General features: G+C 37.1%; 2 protein-coding genes across 5 annotated transcripts in view; one reads left to right on the top strand and one right to left on the bottom strand.

The window, feature by feature from the left end:
* LOC113051765 (aryl hydrocarbon receptor nuclear translocator-like protein 1) overlaps nt 1–8,352 on the top strand; it is a 26,971-nt gene extending 18,619 nt beyond the window's left edge. For 3 of the 4 annotated variants that reach the window (XM_026215819.1, XM_026215817.1, XM_026215816.1), the window contains 14 exons: nt 496–522; nt 616–773; nt 1,435–1,514; nt 1,605–1,697; nt 1,795–1,912; nt 2,468–2,617; nt 2,708–2,954; nt 4,533–4,639; nt 4,726–4,876; nt 4,951–5,039; nt 5,286–5,382; nt 5,482–5,578; nt 6,140–6,233; nt 6,302–8,352. In XM_026215819.1, the coding sequence (XP_026071604.1) occupies nt 496–522; nt 616–773; nt 1,435–1,514; nt 1,605–1,697; nt 1,795–1,912; nt 2,468–2,617; nt 2,708–2,954; nt 4,533–4,639; nt 4,726–4,876; nt 4,951–5,039; nt 5,286–5,382; nt 5,482–5,578; nt 6,140–6,233; nt 6,302–6,453 (1,660 nt within the window). In that variant the 3' untranslated portion in view covers nt 6,454–8,352. Of the gene's footprint in view, nt 1–495; nt 523–615; nt 774–1,434; nt 1,515–1,604; nt 1,698–1,794; nt 1,913–2,326; nt 2,381–2,467; nt 2,618–2,707; nt 2,955–4,532; nt 4,640–4,725; nt 4,877–4,950; nt 5,040–5,285; nt 5,383–5,481; nt 5,579–6,139; nt 6,234–6,301 lie in introns of those variants that run through there. The other variant, XM_026215820.1, reaches the window with a different exon arrangement.
* On the bottom strand, nt 8,146–20,037 carry LOC113051766 (BTB/POZ domain-containing protein 10). The gene is made up of 8 exons (XM_026215821.1): nt 19,875–20,037; nt 16,406–16,590; nt 16,027–16,312; nt 14,978–15,080; nt 12,967–13,087; nt 12,363–12,560; nt 9,569–9,679; nt 8,146–9,030 (listed from the first exon to the last, which is right to left on the bottom strand). The coding sequence occupies exons 2-8, from the start codon at nt 16,557–16,559 to the stop codon at nt 8,708–8,710; spliced, it is 1,296 nt and encodes a 431-aa protein (XP_026071606.1). The 5' UTR covers nt 16,560–16,590; nt 19,875–20,037; the 3' UTR covers nt 8,146–8,707.

Here is a 20,037-nt window from a genome sequence, read left to right as displayed (position 1 = left end):
GGTTAGTCACATTGTACTGCTATTATTTTGAACAATACTGTATATACAATTCTGGAGGGTTCACAGATTTTTTAACTCCACTGTGTGTATGATACATTTTCAAGATTAAATGGAAAAACTTTATTTTTAAGGGCCAATTCTCACTATTACCTAGCTGCTTATTAGCATGCATATTACTAGCATTTTGGCTGTTTATTAGTACTTTAAAGCACAAATTAATGCCTTATTCTGCATGTGCATATTCTAGATCATTTAACTCGATCAAATACCTAAACTTAACAACTACCTTAAAAACTATTAATGAGCAGCAAATTAGTTGTTTATTGAGGGAAAACTCTTAATTAACAGTGAATATGTGTTCCCTAATCTACAGTGTTACATATTAAATGGTTATTAGTTATTCCACCTGTGACTGTATCTGATTATCTGGTGTTCATACTTGGGCTAAATGATTAATTATCTCTCAGACGTTAAACTGTTTTTTTCTCTCAACAGGTTCGATCAGCAGATTAAGAATGCAAGGTGCTGTAATCCAGAGCATTTATATATGCTGTTGTTGATCCTATGCATTTTCTTCCAAGTGTATCATTATTTGGGACTCTTGGTCATCAACAGGGAGGCTCACAGTCAGATAGAAAAGAGACGAAGAGACAAGATGAATATCTTTATTGATCAGCTGGCTTCATTAGTGCCTACCTGCAATGCCATGTCCCGCAAGCTGGACAAACTCACGGTGCTGCGCATGGCGGTCCAGCATATGAAAACACTTCGAGGTGAGATTCACACTTTCATTCTCAGCAGAGCTTTTTAATGTCATACCATTTATACTAGAGATGTGCACTCAAGTTATTTTGTAGTTGAATACTGTACCTGTACATAAAAAAGTATGACATGTACATCTCAAACAATTATATCACCAATAATGGAAGCAAAACAGTTTAATTTAACAATCTGTGGACATGGTGAAGAAAACAAAACTTTCAATGCTTTTGCATTTGCTCCCTGAGCAAACACAAAACTAGTGATTGAAATAATATAAATGGAGTTTTTAATAATAACTGTATTTTGCAATATGCAGTACTTTTATGAGAGAATGCAAAAGTTTTGCGAACAAACACAAAGTTTCACAAAAGTTTCGCAAAGTGAACACACTTGGGAATGAAAACGTTTTGTGATGATATGATATCATTTTTCCTTTTCCAAAAGCGTACCATTACATGAATGTCACATATAAACATTGCCACCCAATGCATTCTGTTGTAACAGCGAAATCTAGGAAGGATTTAGCGTGAAAGCATATTTCATTGGTTCCTACAGCAAGTGATTCATGTACTTCACATTATGTTTTGTCTATTTGAATAATTGGTTCACAAGTACTCGCAAGAAGTTCGTTGATTACTTGTACAAATGCTTATTTTATACTGTCTTGTTAAGGTGCTGCAAACCCTTATACTGAAGCTAACTACAAGCCAGCCTTCTTATCAGAAGATGAGCTGAAGCACTTAATATTAAGGGTAGGTGACCTACAGAAATGAATCTTTTTGTGTTATTGCTGAGTGACAAACCCTGGCTGTGACTCACTGGTGATTCATTTTCCATCTCAGGCTGCTGACGGTTTTCTGTTCATTGTGGGCTGTGATCGGGGAAAGATCCTTTTTGTGTCAGAGTCTGTCTATAAAAATTTAAATTACCGTCAGGTAAGGCCTTCTAATGCTACTATGATTCACCAATCGGCTTATACGGATCATCAGACTGAAGTGACTCACTATATCGCCTGCTCTCTTTGTCTCACAGAATGACCTGATTGGCCAGAGTTTGTTTGATTATTTACATCCTAAAGACATTGCAAAAGTCAAAGAGCAGCTATCATCTTCCGACACAGCCCCACGTGAAAGACTCATCGATGCTAAAAGTAAGTTAGCACGTGCTAATAAATACACCATTATGCAGAAAAACTTTAAAGGTTGGAATACACTGTATGATTTTTATATTTTTCCATTTTAAAAGTCTAGCTTTTTTTTGCATTATTCATACTGCTGACTTTGTAAATGCTGGGCATCATGCACTAAATGACTGAGGATCTCACACTACCAGATTTGCAAGTCATTCCAAACATAACAAACTCATGCAGAAACATGTCAGTTGTTGCTTAGAGACACATGACAAATGAAAACAATTTGTGTTCTAAAATCAGCTCATATTATCAAGTATGTCTGACATCCTCTGACTGGATGGAATCATAGTTAAACAAATCTAAAATGTTTCCATCATACAATACAGTATATGATTTAATGTGAAATCTATCCACTCTATCTAAAATCTGCAGACTGGCTCTGACTCGTCCAGACTGCAAAATGGGCAAAAAATCTTGGGGCAAAAAGTAGTGAATACCAGCCTTTATTCACTTAAATTTCATTGGTTGTATTAGTTTTTGAACTTATCTTACAATACATTGTTATTTTCTCAGCTGGGCTCCCAGTAAGGACAGACATTGCCCCTAGTCCCTCCAGACTGTGCTCGGGGGCCCGACGCTCCTTCTTCTGCAGAATGAAGTGCAACAGACCCCTTGTCAAAATGGAAGACAAAGATTTCCCATCAACTTGCTCCAAAAAGAAAGGTAAATCAGTTCTTTAATTTACTTTACATATTGTTCAATATTCAAAGACAGTGTTTCATTGCTATAACTTCTGATTTCTTCTCCCTGCAGCCGATCCCAAGAGCTTCTGCACCATCCACAGCACTGGCTATCTGAAGAGCTGGCCGCCCACAAAGATGGGCTTAGATGAAGACAATGAGCCTGATAATGAAGGCTGTAATCTCAGCTGCTTAGTGGCCATTGGCCGATTACATCCTCATATTATCCCACAACCCATAAATGCAGACATCCGGGTGAAGCCCACAGAGTATGTCTCACGCCATGCCATCGATGGGAAGTTTGTCTTTGTGGACCAAAGGCAAGTGGTGGCCATCGGGTGCCTTGAAATGCAGTTTCAGTTTGAAAGTGTGGTCACATTTACCATTTTGCAAACTAGATCCAGGCCTTTTCAATGGGAATCAGCACTAAACTCACAGCGCCAACCAATAGCAAGACTCTTGGTTCAAAAGTGACCTCTATATGTGGATGAGATTTTTAATTTAACAAGCAAAACTAAAGACCCTCGGTGGGAGTGGCACTCATTCTGGAAGTGTTTACTCACCACCACTTATTGAAATTACTACATTTTCCATTAAGAGGCTGTTTGGAAAGCGTTTTTTTTTTTTTTTTTTTTTTTTAATGGTTGGTTGGTTTGTTAGTAAGCTGCCAAGAATAGCTTTGGATATTTTGCTTTCCTTCTCATAGCAATGGTGAATGTGAGCACACCTTAACTTGCTCAGTAACCTTAAACAATGCCAGTGCACTACAAAATGTGACATACTTGAATAATATGGTATCATTTTCCAGACTCTTAATTAAATTAGTGTAAGTGTAAGCAAACTGTTAGGTAAAATTGATTATTGGTTGGTAGAGGTTTGTTTTGTCTACTGATGGATAAACTGACTTGGATTAAACGTTTGGTGTCTATGCTGACTGTATGACCAATCTTTAAGTTATCATGGCAGCTTATTTGGTTTTGCGAGCACAATGCAAGTCAATAATACAAATACAGCCATGGTGCAGACAGACATAATGTCACAGTCTGGCTAGAAATATAGGGCACATAGTGCACCTAAAAATACAATGGCAAAAACACTGCTTGGTTTTTATATGTCAGCGGCACCTGTGGAGTCTTAATGTTTACGTATGTGGTCTTAAAGTCTACTGCTAAACATACTGTTTTTGCTTATCCAGAAAAAAAAAAGAATAATGGGGACTTCTTTGTTTGAGAAACATTGCAATCAAAAAGAGAGGCAGATCTAAATGTGAGCTTGCAGTCGATTGTAAGAAAGAGAGCAGTAGAAAGAAAAGTAGAACATTTCATTTGAAGCAAAAAAATTTTTTACGGGGAACTATTTTGGCAGTAATTTGCATGGCGTGACTCTCTGGTGCATAATGGGTAATGTAGATTATCGACAAAAGCATATACTATTGATTGACAACATCAGAGATCACAACAGGTCTGTCTTTAAAAGGTCGAGTTATCATTTAAAATTAATTTAATTTAATAATTGGAGTTTTTGATTCTGGAACCCAGCTCTTGAACTCTATATGACACCAAAGAGAATTCTGCTGTTTCTGTCGGTTTACAATGTTTCGATAAAAGTGCCTTATTTTACTGTGCACAATACCATTTTGAATACATGCAAAAAGTTTAAAAAGCCTTAAAGAAAAGATTAGAAAACTCAGAAAAAGCAGAGTGTTAGATCTTGCTAACTCTCACTGAAAATTAACAACTTTCGATTGTTTTGATGCTGTCATTATGGACACCCTTCAGGGCTGAGATTATCTACAAAACGTATACTTTATATTGAGCATTAGAGAGCTACCTGCTTGCAAGCACTGTAAAAACACTTTCGTTCTTCTGTATTTGACCGATGCCTCTGTTTCATTTTAGGGCCACAGCCATTCTAGCCTATCTACCTCAAGAGCTGCTGGGCACGTCGTTCTATGAGTATTTCCATCAGGATGACATCGGACATCTCACTGAATGCCATAGACAGGGTAATAGTAGAGCGATGCTCTCCATGAAGTGCAGCATGGCCAGATCTCTGGTGCTGACCTCGCGATCTGAATGTCTCTGTTTGCAGTGCTGCAGATGAGAGAGAAGATCAACACCAGCTGTTACAAGTTCAAGATTAAAGATGGCTCTTTTATAACTTTAAGAAGTCGCTGGTTCAGTTTCATGAACCCTTGGACCAAAGAAGTAGAGTACATTGTCTCGACTAATACAGTCGTCTCGTGAGTGAACAAAATCTGCAGTGATGGGATTGCCATATGTTTAGCTTACTAACTTGAAATGGCTGTGTTTTCAGAGACAGTTCTCTTGATGGAGCAGAGCCTGGTTATCTTCAGCTCACTGCCTCACTCCAGAGTATGCACAGCGTCCTTACAGCTGGTGATGGTAGGCAGATCTCATTTAATCTTGACACCTTACAGAACAAAACACAAGTGAATGTTAAAGCATGGCCTAACCAGGCACAAAAAGTTGCGACAAGTCATTTTTCAGTTCAATATCACAGCCAACAAGTTATTTTAAATTGCAATCATGTTTGACAGTGTTATTGTTTTTACTGTAAATGCAGCCTTGGTGAGTATTAGAGACCTTTCAGAAACTTTGTGATGAACCTTTCCTGTTGTTCTGCTGCAGGCTCAGGGAAGACTGTCCCTGGAATCCCTGGAGGCACGAGACCCGGAGCAGGAAAGATCGGCCGCATGATCGCTGAGGAAGTGATGGAGATACAAAGGTATGCTGATCAGTTTATAAAATGCAGAATAACCTGCGTTTGAGTCATGATCTTGATGACCTTGCCGCTGGTTTTACCTTTCACTGATATGATTGACAGGATAAGAGGCTCATCCCCCTCTAGTTGTGGCTCAAGTCCCCTCAACATCACCAACAGCACACCCCCTCCTGACACATCCTCGCTGGAGGGCAGGAAGGTAACTTTTGTGTTGAAATGTTGTTAAATTGTACGTTTCGTAATTTCGTTTAATTAGACATGCTTTTTTTGATAATGATTAAAATTATAAAAACACATACAAGGGCCTTAAAACTATTATTATTATTTATTTATTTTTGTAAAAAAAATAAAAATAACTGACATTATTTTACTAAATTTAATAATAATAATAATAATATATATATATTATTTTTTACATCTGCCAACACAAATTTACATCTCAGATGTTTTTTTTTTTCTTCAGATAAATACAAATTAGATATTTAGGAGAAACTGATTCATCCACATATGAAGTTACCTTCAAGTTCACTTGGCTGTTTTTGAAGCGCTTTTGAAACTTTCCGGTTAATATAAAAAATAAAATTTGTGTTCATCTTAAGAACAAAAGTCATAGTAACATGAGGGTGAGTAAATGATGTGAGAATTCATTTTTGGATGGAGTATGCCTTAAGGTTCATGTACAAAAAATTCACGTAATGCTACATTTATGTGTTAATACTAATTGTAATAGCATCTGATTACATTTTTTCTAACTGCTTAGATTTCAAATGGTGGAACTCCAGACATCCCTTCAGCAGGGATGGTGTCGGCTCAGGACAACACAGGATATCCTTACTCTAACAGCTCGATTCTAAGTAAGTTTATAATCTGATTTGTCTGTGTTGCTTTTGAAATGGTTCACAATACTGTCTCTGATCCGTAGGTGATAACTCCCACATCGGTATCGGAGACCTCATGGATGAGCCGGGCTCCAGCAGTGATGAGGCTGCCATGGCGATCATCATGAGCCTGCTGGAGGCGGATGCAGGTCTGGGAGGTCCCGTGGACTTCAGTGACCTGCCCTGGCCGCTGTGAGACCGTCGCCCATCATGTGTACAATCCATCTCCATCTTTTTGGTGACATTGCATTTGTTTTTGTCAGTGACTCAGGAAGCTGCACCCACAGCCAATTCTTATTGGTCCTCAACCTCATTCCACAGCTTTATATTCAAATGTGCCAAACATAGACTTAAAAAAAAAAAAAAAAGATGGATGACACATCTCCACTTTCCTCTACTATGAAAAGTGAAGCCAAAACATCCCATTGTTGCCACTGTCATCTTGCAAACACGACATGATTCTGAGACAGATTTTGCATAGTAGTGATTCATTTGGAGCCCGTGTTTGCACAGTACTGATCGTGAGGTGGTATCAAAGTTCCCCGCAAATTCCCCCAGACCCAATCACAGTCTCATGCTCATGACTCCAAACATTTAAACATATTTTGGTGTGATAAAAAAGATCTGAAATGATAGAAACTATCTTTGGGAAAAGTTGATTTTAAGTATAATTTAATTTCTTTTTTTTTTTTGGCTTAAGTCCCATTCGTTTACATTGGTTTACATGGTTTGTGACCTCTACTGCAGCCACCCACCTTAACTTTTCAGAACGTGTGCGGCAAACTTGGTGTCAAATAGATGATATTGTCACCATTTTACTTTAATTGAGGACAAAAACTGGTTTATAGGACCTGATTGGGACACGATCTTCAATCGCACAGCATCTTGCGACACACCATTATCATTGCTTGTACAATAACTAAGGATATCGTTTCAGTCTACAGAATAGAGCACTTAATGCCAAACAACTAAATGTAACAAATCCTGTTGAGCTTACAGATTTATATAAATATCCACCACCTCAGCATTTCTGATCTTTTTTGTGCGTTTCTGCATATTTTTACTAATCAAATTTTGGTGATCCATGTGAATTGTAGCCTGTTTCCTGTTCTTAGGTGACAGGAGGGGCACTCAGTGTGGTCTTCTGGTGCTGTAGCCCATCTCCTTCATGGTTCATTATGTTGTGCATTCAGAGATGTCATTCTGCATACCTCATTTGCAAAAAAGTGGTCATTTGAATGACAGTTGCCTTTCAATTAGCTCCAACCAGTCTGGCCATTCTCCTCTGACATCAACAAGGCATTTTTGCCCACAGAACAGCCACTCGCTGTATATTTTCTCTTTTTTGGACCATTTTCAATAATCCCTAGAGCAGGGATAGGCAACTCCGGTCCTGGAGGGAGTTTAGCTCCAACCCTAATTAAACACACCTGAACAAGGCAATCAGTGTTTTCGGGATTACTAGATAGATACATGCAGGTGAGTTTATATGAGGGCTGAAGCTAAACTCTGCAGGATAGTGGCCCTCCAGGCAGTTGCCTATCCCTGCCCTAAAGAATGCTGTGCATGAAAATCTAAGTAGATCAGCATTTTCTGAAATTTTTAGATCAGCATCCAAACAATGAATTGGTTTAGACATTACATTCTCTGCAAACATATAAAATATGCATATATTTCTTTACATTAAGATCTGCTTTTAAACTGAATACCAAGTATTCCTAAACTTGATTGCAAAGTAAAATAGCTCTAGCTCATTGTATTACAGTGTATTTTGTTTCTCAGGTTCTCTGCATCTATTCTGTAACGGTACGATTTTGATCATATTTAAATTTTTGCCATCAACAAAACACCAAAAGCAACCAAAAATTACTCTTCATGTCAAACACTGTACATTATATTATATACCTTTATTAATACAATGATTTTCAAGCATTTGAACAGATGGACCTTAAGCAGATAAATTAATGTAGATCCAAGAAAAACACACCATTCGTTCACCAGACAAATGGACCTCCTGAGGAGACACAAGAGTTCTGAGGAGATCAAGGGGAGAGCTTTCCCAAAAAAAAAAAAAAAAAAAAAAAAAAAAAAAAAAGTGGCACCAAACCCAAATTAAAAGTAAAATATAATAAAATGGAAAATAACAATAGTCATAATATTTATATAATACTGTAGGCCCAAAATAAGTGAGGTTGCTAACTTCATTTCAAACAAACAAAAATAAATTTCCTTTGGTCAAGTAAATAAAATAAAAAAAGAGAGAGAACAGTGAATACGAAACACGAGAGCACTGCCCAAGCCAGTATCCCAAGTCCATGATGTTTTTGTTTTTTTTAAATACAGTAACTAGACAGTTGAGGCTCTAAGGCTGTGGAGGAGGTGCAGAAGGCAATCTGGTTATAGTGTCACTCTGGTTCATGCTGCAGCATGCAGTGAAGGGGCGTCTGCTCTCAGACGGCAGGCGAGGGGACGTCGGGGTCAGGCTCGTTGTTGCTGTAGTGAGGGCCAGGAGGAGGGTGGTTGGGGAGAATGTCCAGTTCATCCACTTGTGGTCCGGGATGCATTACCACAAGCTGGTCCTGGGGAATGTCTGCCGCGGCTGCTGCCAGATTCGTGATAGACTTGCTCTTCACGCACTGGAAGTCCACGTGTCGACTCTTGCCTTCCTCCTTCTCCCAGGACATGCGGATGAAGGGTCTTTGGACGTAGTTGTAGATAACTTCAGGCCTACCGCCTGGACGCTTTTTCACTTTCTCTTTGTATGTTGGATAACCTACAGATGCAGATTTGATACTCAAAATCTATCATTATATTTACATAATATCATGTAAACTCTTGCAATTTTTTGTAGCTTTCAAATCAAATATGGCACCTTTCGACTGGAGGAAGACTGATATATCAGCCAATATTTGGCCATTATGTCTAGACCCAGTTCTAATGACTCTGCTTTCTCAATGTGTTTTCAAATGGTGTAGTGAATTTTGAATAAATACTGTGTAAAGTAATTTCACATTTCATTTTATTAGATTTGTGTGCATCTCATTGGCTTTAATTGCATTCCGGCCATCCTACTTTGTAGATATATCAACATCACATCAGATTCGAAGACAGTAACAATCATCTTTGGTTTTCAGATTTGTCGGACCAAATGTCAAGCCTGATATCTGCTGCCATATTTGATTCATTGCTTCTTCAGAGAACTGAAGCAATTATTGCATGAACTATCCCTTTGAATGATTAAAATTAGATTGCATGTTCGAATAAATGCGTATAATGTTGTAAAGGCAGCATGCAAGACAAAGAATTCTTACCTTCGATACCAAGTCTAATTTTCTTAAGTCCTCGCTCTTTTAAAACCGATTTGGCTACGTCACGGTTTTCAATGTACTTGAAGAAACGATACAGTTTTGTACTGTATATAACTAAAAGGGGGAAAAAACATAATTGTTTTAATATATTTGCTGTAACCACAAAGACAAAGACACTAGAGATGCACTGAAATTTCAGCAAACAAAAGTATTCTCCTGAAATGGTTTTGGAGGGCTGAAATGGCATGTTAGACAACAACAGGTAAAAATGTGAGCTATGTGGACACTAGGAATAGGTTGACAATATCAATCTCTCAATTTCTATCAATCTTCATTTTGATGAACCAATATGAATTCTTAAATCCCAATCCATGTTTTTTTTTCTGTTGATGCATCAAGAAAATTTCACTTAACATTATTTGTCACACACCTGGATCCAACAGGCCTTAATGAGGTTAGATGGCAAACTGAATTTAACACGAAGGTGCTAGATTGCATACTTTTGACAGTACAGTTGATTGGACTAGGGATGTCAACGATTAATCGATGATCGATTAATTGTCGATAAGAGATGCAATCGATTAAGGCTATCGATGGTCGGTTAACCGATTCAATGTTGGGCTGCGTGCGGCTCGTGCGCACTCAACACGTGCGAGCGGCTGTGAGTGACGGTGACGATATATAAAAGCATCATCATTCATTCACAATGTACAAATTAAGCTTTTAATGTGATTTTAAACTTTAAAGTACATTAAAATAGAAACAACATAAAAGTTCTTCAACATTAAATGCAATAGAAATGTAGTTACTAATCATTTCATCAGATAACTGTTTTATATCGTGCGCTTTGCAGGGCTGCGGGACACAGTGACAGGACAGGTAGTCTATTCATTCCTACAACTTGTTAATTCATTCCTACGAATTATTAATGTGGCAATTGTCCATGTTTCATTAATTTTGTTCCCTAAATAACCCATGATTTAAGTGAAATAAGGGAACAAATTAATAAATCGAACGAATTCTTAATTCATGAAATCTTTAATTTCCCTTCCCATGTTTACCAGAGTAAGAGATGCGAAAACAGTTATTAAAAGCGAAAGATAATAAAATAAACCTGGGAAATTAGAGGGTTAGACTATGAAGATTTAGGAAAAGAAACGATGCCTAAATATACTGAATTTGTGGAAATTCGTGACCAACCGGCAAACCAGAACAAAGCCGCGTAAATGAAGACTATGGGGTCCAAAAGCATGGTCGCAATCTAACATTTTCCAGTTAACCTATTATTCCTCTAATAAATATAAATAATCAGATCTTATCATTTCTAAATAAATAATTGCTGGATTCAAAACAGCGATTAATAGGCGCTGTGACCGACACATTCCTGGAGCATTCACTGCTGTCACTAAACGGTGACGCCGAGCATCGTTCACAAGTTTCTGCATGGACCTGACTAGGGCACAGGTTCTAAGCCCTGGGACAAAATGGGATGCTTTAAGGAAAATTTATAGCCTACTAAGTAATAGGCCCAAAATAAAAATAACAATTTGTTTTCATGTTTTTTTTTTTTTTTTTTTTTTTAATAGGCTATGCGAAATATATCCGACTTAAATAGGCTAATTAAGATTAACGGATTTAAAACAGAAGTGTGGGCGCTCCATAAGTTCACAAAAAAAAAAAAAAGGATGACAACGCATTCTGTTTGTTTGCTTTATTTTACAAGAGCACAAATCTTCTGTTTTTATTGTGAGTGTGCACAAATGAAAGTAAACACTTTTGCGGAAAATATATATATTTTTTTAATGTCTCAGCTGTTTCGATCGCCCCGGAGCCTGCTGCACACGTATATTCTAGCGATTCAAACTTACATCGCAGTCTGTTCATTATCAAAATAAAATGTCAACTAAACATTAAAAGGTTACACTGGTCAGTTTAAATAGACCGTAGTATACCGGGCCACTCTGCTGTTATGCCAAGGACGTTTTTGCTCATATGAAGAGGATCATCTTTTCCGTCTATATGCGAATGCGTGTTAAGTACAAGCCTAGTTTACATTATAAATAATAGTTTAACATTCAAATACATTGCGAATATGGAAACATTTCGATTTGTGCCGAACGAGACATGAGCAATAACCTCCAAATAAATCTAGCCAAAGCCGCGCTCGCTCATCCTCGTCTGCACGCATGCACTGTCACGATCTTATGCGCTGTATGCCGGATTTTTTAAAATCTGACATTTTCTAGGACAGAATCCAGCAGGATCAAATTAATGTGAGCAACTGTGTTTTGGTGCAGCAGCGCCGATGTAGTTCACTTAATGTGCAGCGCAGTCACACGCGCTCCACATCTCGGATAATTTTATACAATAATGTCAGTTGAAAACATTGCAAACATTGCAATTGTGCTTTAAAATACAACAACGAGCACCACAAAACCATTTACACCGTTTTGTGTGTGTGTGTGGCTTTTGCACATCCTGTCATACCGCTGACTGCGTGCCTGCAATAGACGCATTTTGCAGTATTATGGTTAACGATTAATCGATTAATTGATCGTTAATTTAAACGACGATCGATCATGGAAATAATCGAAATTTGACATCCCTAGATTGGACACTGTACTTCTTGCTCTCACAGCCTTGTTTTCATTCTTATCATTATTTTGTTTTTATTTGAGTGTTGATTATGAAATGAATTTGATTAATTCAGTGATTTTCAGTGAAAAAAATGTCGGTGCATCACTAAAAACACTTCTAAAATGTTTTTAAGATGTTACAGAAAGTTGTGTGTGATTACTTTGTGAATACTCCTCTCCCATCTGAGGTGGGTACTCCTCGTCCCAGTCCACCACGTCATCGTCTGTGAGCACTACGATGTGACACTCCCGCTCTCCGTTCTGAGCGCTTGCCACCATCAGAGGAAGCACCATCTCCTCCAGATAGAACTCAAACTGCCGCCGAGCGCCGTCGTTGGACAGTTCATGCATCAGGGCACCTTAAGAAACAAACTGGGTCAATAATTGAAAACCTGAGGAAAACCGAAGCAGGCAAATCTGGCATTTTGTGAAATGAGGCAGAAAACAATGTTAAAATACTACAGTTATCAGATCACAGTTCTGACATGTTCACTGATAGAAGATTAAAGGAATAGTTCAACTAAAAATGAAAAATAGTCCTCTGACATGCCCTAATGATGGTTTGGACTGCCATTCACTGCAGAGGATTAATTTGTGAAGCAGTGATGTAAAAGCTAAATTTCTAGAATCAGTTTCAATGAACAAACAAACTCATCTTGGTTGGTCTGAAAATTAGTAAATGGTCATAACATTTTTATTTTCGGGTGAACTATTCCATCAACTTGAATCTCGTGTATCAGGAAGGCCATTTCAGGAATTACTCACTCAGGTCTCGGCACTTGATAGTACTGTAATCAAAAGAGATGCACAGATAGTCGCACGCTTCCCTCAGCTCAGGAATGGAGATTCCATCAGGACAGCGGATTATCCCAGATTTATAGTAATCCTGCCAGTTAGAGACAGAACAGACAACACAAAAGATGCTATTACAGAAGCTACACCACTTAAAAACACATGGATGTAGGCCATATCCATGTGCACTGCACTGTGCAAGTGCTGATTATTTTATTTTAGACTTAACACTACAATTAAGTTTCATTAAAATTAAATTATTCACTCTCTCAAAACAACAATCACTCACTCACTTCAGGTTCAATTCTAAAAACTCTTAAGAATTGAACAACAAACAACTTTTAGGAAATATAATAATTAATATCCAATTTTCATACCTTACATATTATGCTGTGATGCCCAAGTTCACTTGCAGCACTACAAATTTGTATTATTTTGGCACTAATGCAAAAATGAAGCATGAAACTTTAATACTGGCCATTATCAGTTACTGTCCATTACATAAAAATATTTTTTAGCTTATCAGTATAAACATTTTAAAGTCCCAGTAAAAAGTAGACCATATATCCATGACACGTTAGAGCCAAATATCTCACAAAGCTGATGTAGCTTCTCCCTCTCATTCCTTCTTCCACAAAAACAGTAATTACTGTATTGCATTCAAATCGTTCCTTCAAATGCATGCGTCTCTGTTTAAGCTCTCACACTCAACACATCCTCTCTCTGGATTACTAGTCAGTATCATTGTTTGAATGCACTCATCTAATTTTATCAGATTTTACTGAAGTGAAGGATTATTTATACCGGGATATACAGCAAAGCTGATGACAGACTTATGCTGCACTTAACAGCATTATTTAAAAGCTGTTGCTGAAAGCTCATTATGAGATGTTCTCAAGCTGAAGCGGCCCACAGTGAAAGCTTGTTACTAAAACACAGACCTGTCTTAAACTTTAATATTCCCCATGCAAATCTATCAGTGCACGGTCTCCAAATTAACAAGTTTAAAATGTTGCCATTCATTGTCATACACATGAGTCCATTTGGGATATCCTTGAAACAAATTAATGTTTCCTGAAACCAAAGCTAAGGATTTGTGATAGACTTGAGCTTCTTAAGTGGGTTACACATGGGACAAGAAGCACCACATGTAGAACATGGCACAGGAATCATATATAAAATTAATCATTCTGTATATGCATTTTGCATATGCACTTTTAACATGGAGATCCCTGTATTATAAAGACATCCTGTAGGTTTCAAAACGGAGAACTTTCTCGTAGTCTAAAACATCTTCTATTGAAGCCAAGTGACAGGTTGTGGAATGTGCCATTTTATTACGTAATAGTTTGGCTAAACACAGCCTCTGCAGAAGATCAAGGTCTGCGTCTACATTTCTGCCTGAACTTTATTTTTAACAAAGTTCCAGAAAGAGTCAGTAAGAACTTCATCCTGTGTTCACTGTGGTTTTGTTTACAAACAAGGCACAAAGTGACAAAGATTTTCAGCATGTTTGAAACTAAAAGACGATGCTGTGTCGAATATATATGATCTGACAGTAATGCCGTGCCACACAAGTGTAACTCTTTTTATTACTAACCGTGGTCACTATTGCTTTTCTGTTATTACAGATTGTTTGATATGAACTGAGTATTTATGCGTTTTTAACCTAAATCACAGCGGCGTCCATCTATGGAAAACTGCAATCATACCAATGTTAGCCAATCATACCAGTGGGTGTTTACTTTCAAGTCTAAAATTCGCCACACACCATTTCAAACAGCGTTTTCATGATGAGGGGGTCAAAACAGGACAGAAAATTTTACATTCTAATTTCCCATTCTTTTTTTTTGTTTTGTTTTTTAATGTAAAATATCTTGGAAAACATTATAAGTGGACCTTAGAGAACCGTACAAAAATAAATGAATCCTTTAATGTGTGCAGTGAGACAGTGAAGGTGAGATTTTTAGTGACAGTGACCTACCAGTATGGCCCTAAATACAGTAGAGCTGATGCCCTCTGCCACCTCATACTCTCCTTTCTCATTGGGCCGCGTGAAATTGTGCTCTCGTCCAGATCCAAACATTCTACAGAAAAAAAAACAAAAAACTAATTGAGATGGGTTATTGGATTAGTTCTGTCAACATCTGCTCTCCCTCATGTCATTTATTCTTTTTTCTTGCATGATCTTAAAATGTCTTAAATTCAGTTTGATCAAATGTAAGGTAATAAAGTCTTAAAGTGTGTAACAAAAGGCTCCATTATTATTTTGAGAGATCTTAAAAGGATAGTTCACCCATAAATGAAAATTACATAATCAATTCTAAACCCATAAGACTTAATCCTTAAAACACAAATATTACATAATTAAGATTTTTGGGGGAACTATCCCTTTAAGTTTTGGTTACTTGGACTTCCAAAGGAGGTGACAGAAACATCTTAATTTATCTTTTGAAGATTAATGTCGTATGGTTTTGGAACAACATGAGCATGAGTAAATGATGACAGAATTTTGTTTTTGAGAGATCTACCCCTTTAAATTTGGTAATGGAGAAACAGGAATCGTGATATGGCCCAAACTAAATATGCAAGCAGCAACAATTATTTACATAAATGTGAGCACTGCATGTTTTAATGTGAAAACTCTTGAAGGATTATTATCATCAAAATACAATGTCGATCAACCTAATTTGTTGCATGCACTGACACATGTTGTATGTAAATCGATTTCAATACATACTGAAATGTTTTATTTTTATTTAAACATGCAGTTTTCTTTGGAAACTACAGGTTTGTTCTGAATGAGCAAAAAGTATTGATTTTATTTGTGCAGGCCTTAATAAAAAGTCTAACATTTGATTTTAAAACCAGAAGTAAGGTGTCGTACATGCATTGAGATCACATTTTAAAATATAAAACCTGGCAGATTATTATTAACGCTACAAATGTGGTCACAAATATTTTCTGAACATGTTTTTTTAACAGACACCTTCAAGACAGAACTCTTTGAAAGATGATTGGTCTGCTCCTAACCTGCCCAGCATGGTGTTGGGCTGTGCGGTGAAAATCGAGGGGTCCACAACGAAGCGAGTGTTGTCCACAATAAGCGTGACCTTCTCTGATGTGCGGACGCTGCGGGCTCCATCTTTGACGTTCTCGTAGATGAAGACCATCTCACCGGGGACCATGCTCTTGTATGTTCCCTCCGAGCTGGACAAGCTACTGTTGCGGCTGCTGGCCACCCCACTGCTGCTGCTGCTGCTGGGAGAGATCCTCTGAGGCCTGGGGCTGCTGGGCCGTGATGAGCCGCCTTCACGATCTGGACACATGACACGTATACAAGATGATGACAAACCATGGGACTTAAATGAAGAGCCACATCGGACCTAAACAATAAAAATTGTTTTCTCACCACTGTTGTGTTGGCGTGTGGGTGAGGTCAGGTTGCGAATACAGGGTGTAAGCTGGCCTTCTCCACGCTCGTGTGAGGAGTCCCGAGAGCGGTCACCGGAGCGACGTCGATCTCTGGATCGGTCACAGCCTCCACTGGCACCATGCATGTTCATTTCCACCTGGACAATCTAATACATCTGGCCCCTGCAGGAAGTAAAAATAAGAGCGAAACCTTAAAAAAAACACCTCTGAAGACAAGTCCAAGTGTCATAATTGAACCCCTTGAGAGGAACAGACTATATTTGTAATATAAGGTGAACTGGCTCCCAAAACACCACAGAGAGCTAATGTCAGGATTGTTCACATCACTGTGTAGAAAAACCGTGACCAGTTATTATAGTTAGACTTACCATTAAAAAATAAAAATTAAATAAAATAGAAATTGACTGAAATGACATTTGAAACAAACATTTATCATTTTCATTTTACTTTAACTTGATGCACTAAAATAACTAAAACTGAAATAATTAACTATAAGTAGCCAAATAATTAAATAACTAAGAACTTTAAATAAAATAAAAAATATTGACCAAAAACACAAAGTTTTTTTTTTCTAATTTCTAATAGACAGAGCTGTAGTTCGCAACCATACAACCATAATACAACCATAATAAAAATAACAGGTAAGAAACACAGAGAATGTCCATCACCTGCTTTCAAATGGAGCAGCACTTAATAGACAGAGCTGTAGTTCGCTGACAAGCTACGCAATATCGCGTTCATAAACACATGCGATTCACCTGCGATTATGAACGCGATATTGCGTAGCTTGTCAGCGAACTACAGCTCTGTCTATTAAGTGCTGCTCCATTTGAAAGCAGGTGATGGACATTCTCTGTGTTTTTTACCTGATATTTTTATTATGGTTGTATATTACATATAAATGTTGTTAAATTAATGTTTATTGCATATTTCAGTTTAACGAGTCTCACCATGATGGTGTTTAGTGCTTGTGTGAATGACTATGTATCTATGTACCTTATTATTTAAAAGCTGCTTGTGATGGGCTTTGTGTCATCATGTGACTTTCTCATCACCACCTGCTTTTGGTGAAAGCTCAGTGTATTACAAAGATACAAAACTGATTTCAGTACTTCAATAAATTGGTATATTAACATTATAAAATTTAAGGTAAAACTGTTAAACCCAAAATGGTGTTACCGTATTTTTTACTGTATAATTCTGGTAACCACAGCTGCCTTTTTTACTGTATATTTTGCAGTGTATATAGCAAGCATAAATACCACCCTTAGTCACATACAAATAACTAGTATGTGTACTGTAAAACAAGCACATAATTACTGGTGGTAAAAAATAAAAGGGAAAAAAGGAGAAAATAAACCAATAAACTTTTCCGAAAGACACCCTTTAACGTAGTAATTCACAACACCACATTTATGATAATTGTTTATGCCGGACGCTCAAAAAGAAATGTGGCAGATTAAATTAAGGCAGTAGATGAGAGTGAGCACACAAGAGTGAGAGAAGGGTGTGATTCAACGGCTTCTGTTCCAGTTGATCAGGGAAGTGCCTTGGGGAAATTCAGCTGGATGTCATAAGTGTAACACACAGGAGAAACGGGGCTGGGCCTGGTGTTTGTCACACTGCTGGCTCATTGTGTGCATACACACCAGTAGAACATAAATGAAAAAAGTACCACTATTACTTTGTGTCATAATATGTAAAACTTATTGGACAACCATTAAGAAGGGATATGAATCAGACATTTGTGTACAACACCACTCCCTCTGTCCTCGGCCCAGCCCCAGTGTGTGTGTGTGTGTGTTTTTTTTTATTTTTATTTTTTTAAGCTCAGGAAGTCAGGAAATTCCTAAGATAGTCGTCCATTTAAACAAGTCCCTTAAAAGAAAACAACAAATACAGAGAGACAGAGACCACCCCTTTGTTCCTCACCCATAACTGTGCAGATAGCATAGCTGAGGACTTCTGATAAACCCGTTGGCTAGTTTCCCATTCCTACATATTGTGCCAAGCACCATATATTCTACTCTAGATAGATAAAAAAAAGTCAGTGTAGTAAATAAAAAACATTGTTGCTGCACAAAATTAAAAGTCAAGGGTCTTAAAAAGTCTCTAAAACCACAAAATGTTAACCTTTGAAATATGTAGGTTAAGTGACTAATAAGTAGATAAACCAGTAGTTTTAGTAAACATTTACAAGGAAGTTCATTGCTACATTTAACATCCTGTGCAGTGTGTGAGTAATCTGTAGTGTTTACACACTTTTCACAACGCATGTGATGCTGGTCGTGCCTCAAAACTACTAGCAGACTCATAACCTGATATACTGTCATTAATTAACAACCACTGTACTGTTTTTACACAACAGTCACTTTTACGTTATGTTTCTTTGCTAATTAATGTTTTGGGGGATTCAAATTACAATTAAATTTTGGAGACTTAAGTCACAATAAAAACATTTCTAAATGTTTTAAGTATTTAATATTGACATCATTTTCAAGTGTGGCTTAATCCTCTGATGTGTGTGGTGGAATTTGTTCAACAAAAATTAATTTTTGAACCATTATGGATGTGATGTTACAACCAATCCACCATGACATTACTTACTTTTGACACATTCCCATAATTTAACATGCCTGTTCTCATCATGACATTTTAAGAAATTCAGCATTTCTTCTATATATTATAGTGCACAAACAGCATTTAGTGAAATAAGAATGAGAAATTGTTGTATTCTTTACTTTAGAAGGTTAGTCATTTTAAAAGGAAAAGTTATACACAATACAGTTAAAACATGCTATTTATTCAATATTACCACATAACAAATTATCCTACATTTCAAAAGAACTTATGTTGGTGTAATGTTTAATGTGTAGTTTATTCTAAAGCTTTACTGTTTACTGTAAAGTTCTATTAACAACACCCACCCTATATATATATATATATATATATATATATATACACACATACATGTATATATATAAGCTCAAAATAATTACAGCGTTGTTCTGAAGTAAAAAGAAACTTAGTTTTTCCTATGCAAACTATTAGTTCATGCTTCAGAGGGTACAAATAATTTTAAGGCCAGAGGAAAATATATGTAAATAGCCAGATTTCATAACATTATTTATTTAAAATGGTTACAAAAAGTCTTGTGATCTGATCTAAAAACCACAGGACTGACATCCGTCCAAACGCTTAAATGACAACATAAACATAAAGCGCTATTTGTCATTATTCGTCATACTCATTAATTAAACAGGGATTTATAATTAACTTAAATGTGTTGTTATGGGTCTTGTGTGCTATTAGGCAGCGGACTCATCTTCACACAAAAAACCTCAGCGGACGTTAGAAACTACTAACGTTAGCTAGCCACCGAAGCTAACCAACAAAACAACAACAACCCAACAGACGTCTAGATTATGAATCAAACAAATCCTTACCTTTTTACGGTGTCGTGGGCATAGTTTGTAAAATAGCTAATTACTGGTGTTCTCTCGTGAGGTAAACAGAAAGTAATAATTATAAAATTTGAAGAGAACAATCAGCTCTTCTGAAAAAGCGAATCTGATCTCCACCAACTGCTGACAGGAAACGCGACTTCAC

Source organism: Carassius auratus, chromosome 32, assembly GCF_003368295.1.
Source record: "Carassius auratus strain Wakin chromosome 32, ASM336829v1, whole genome shotgun sequence".
In the NCBI taxonomy this organism is placed as follows: Eukaryota; Metazoa; Chordata; class Actinopteri; order Cypriniformes; family Cyprinidae; genus Carassius; species Carassius auratus.
Note: the sequence above shows the minus strand (reverse complement) of the source record. Positions and strands in the feature narration are given on the sequence as shown.

Excerpts from the sequence above, each read along its gene's own strand:
- LOC113051766 (XM_026215821.1), bottom strand. The coding sequence starts at position 16,559 with ATGAACATGCATGGTGCCAGTGGAGGCTGTGACCGATCCAGAGATCGA. Across the intron at positions 13,088-14,977 it reads CTGTATTTAGGGCCATACTG|GATTACTATAAATCTGGGAT; the intron begins GTAGGTCACTGT and ends TCTAACTGGCAG. Across the intron at positions 12,561-12,966 it reads TATCAAGTGCCGAGACCTGA|GTGCCCTGATGCATGAACTG; the intron begins GTGAGTAATTCC and ends TTGTTTCTTAAG.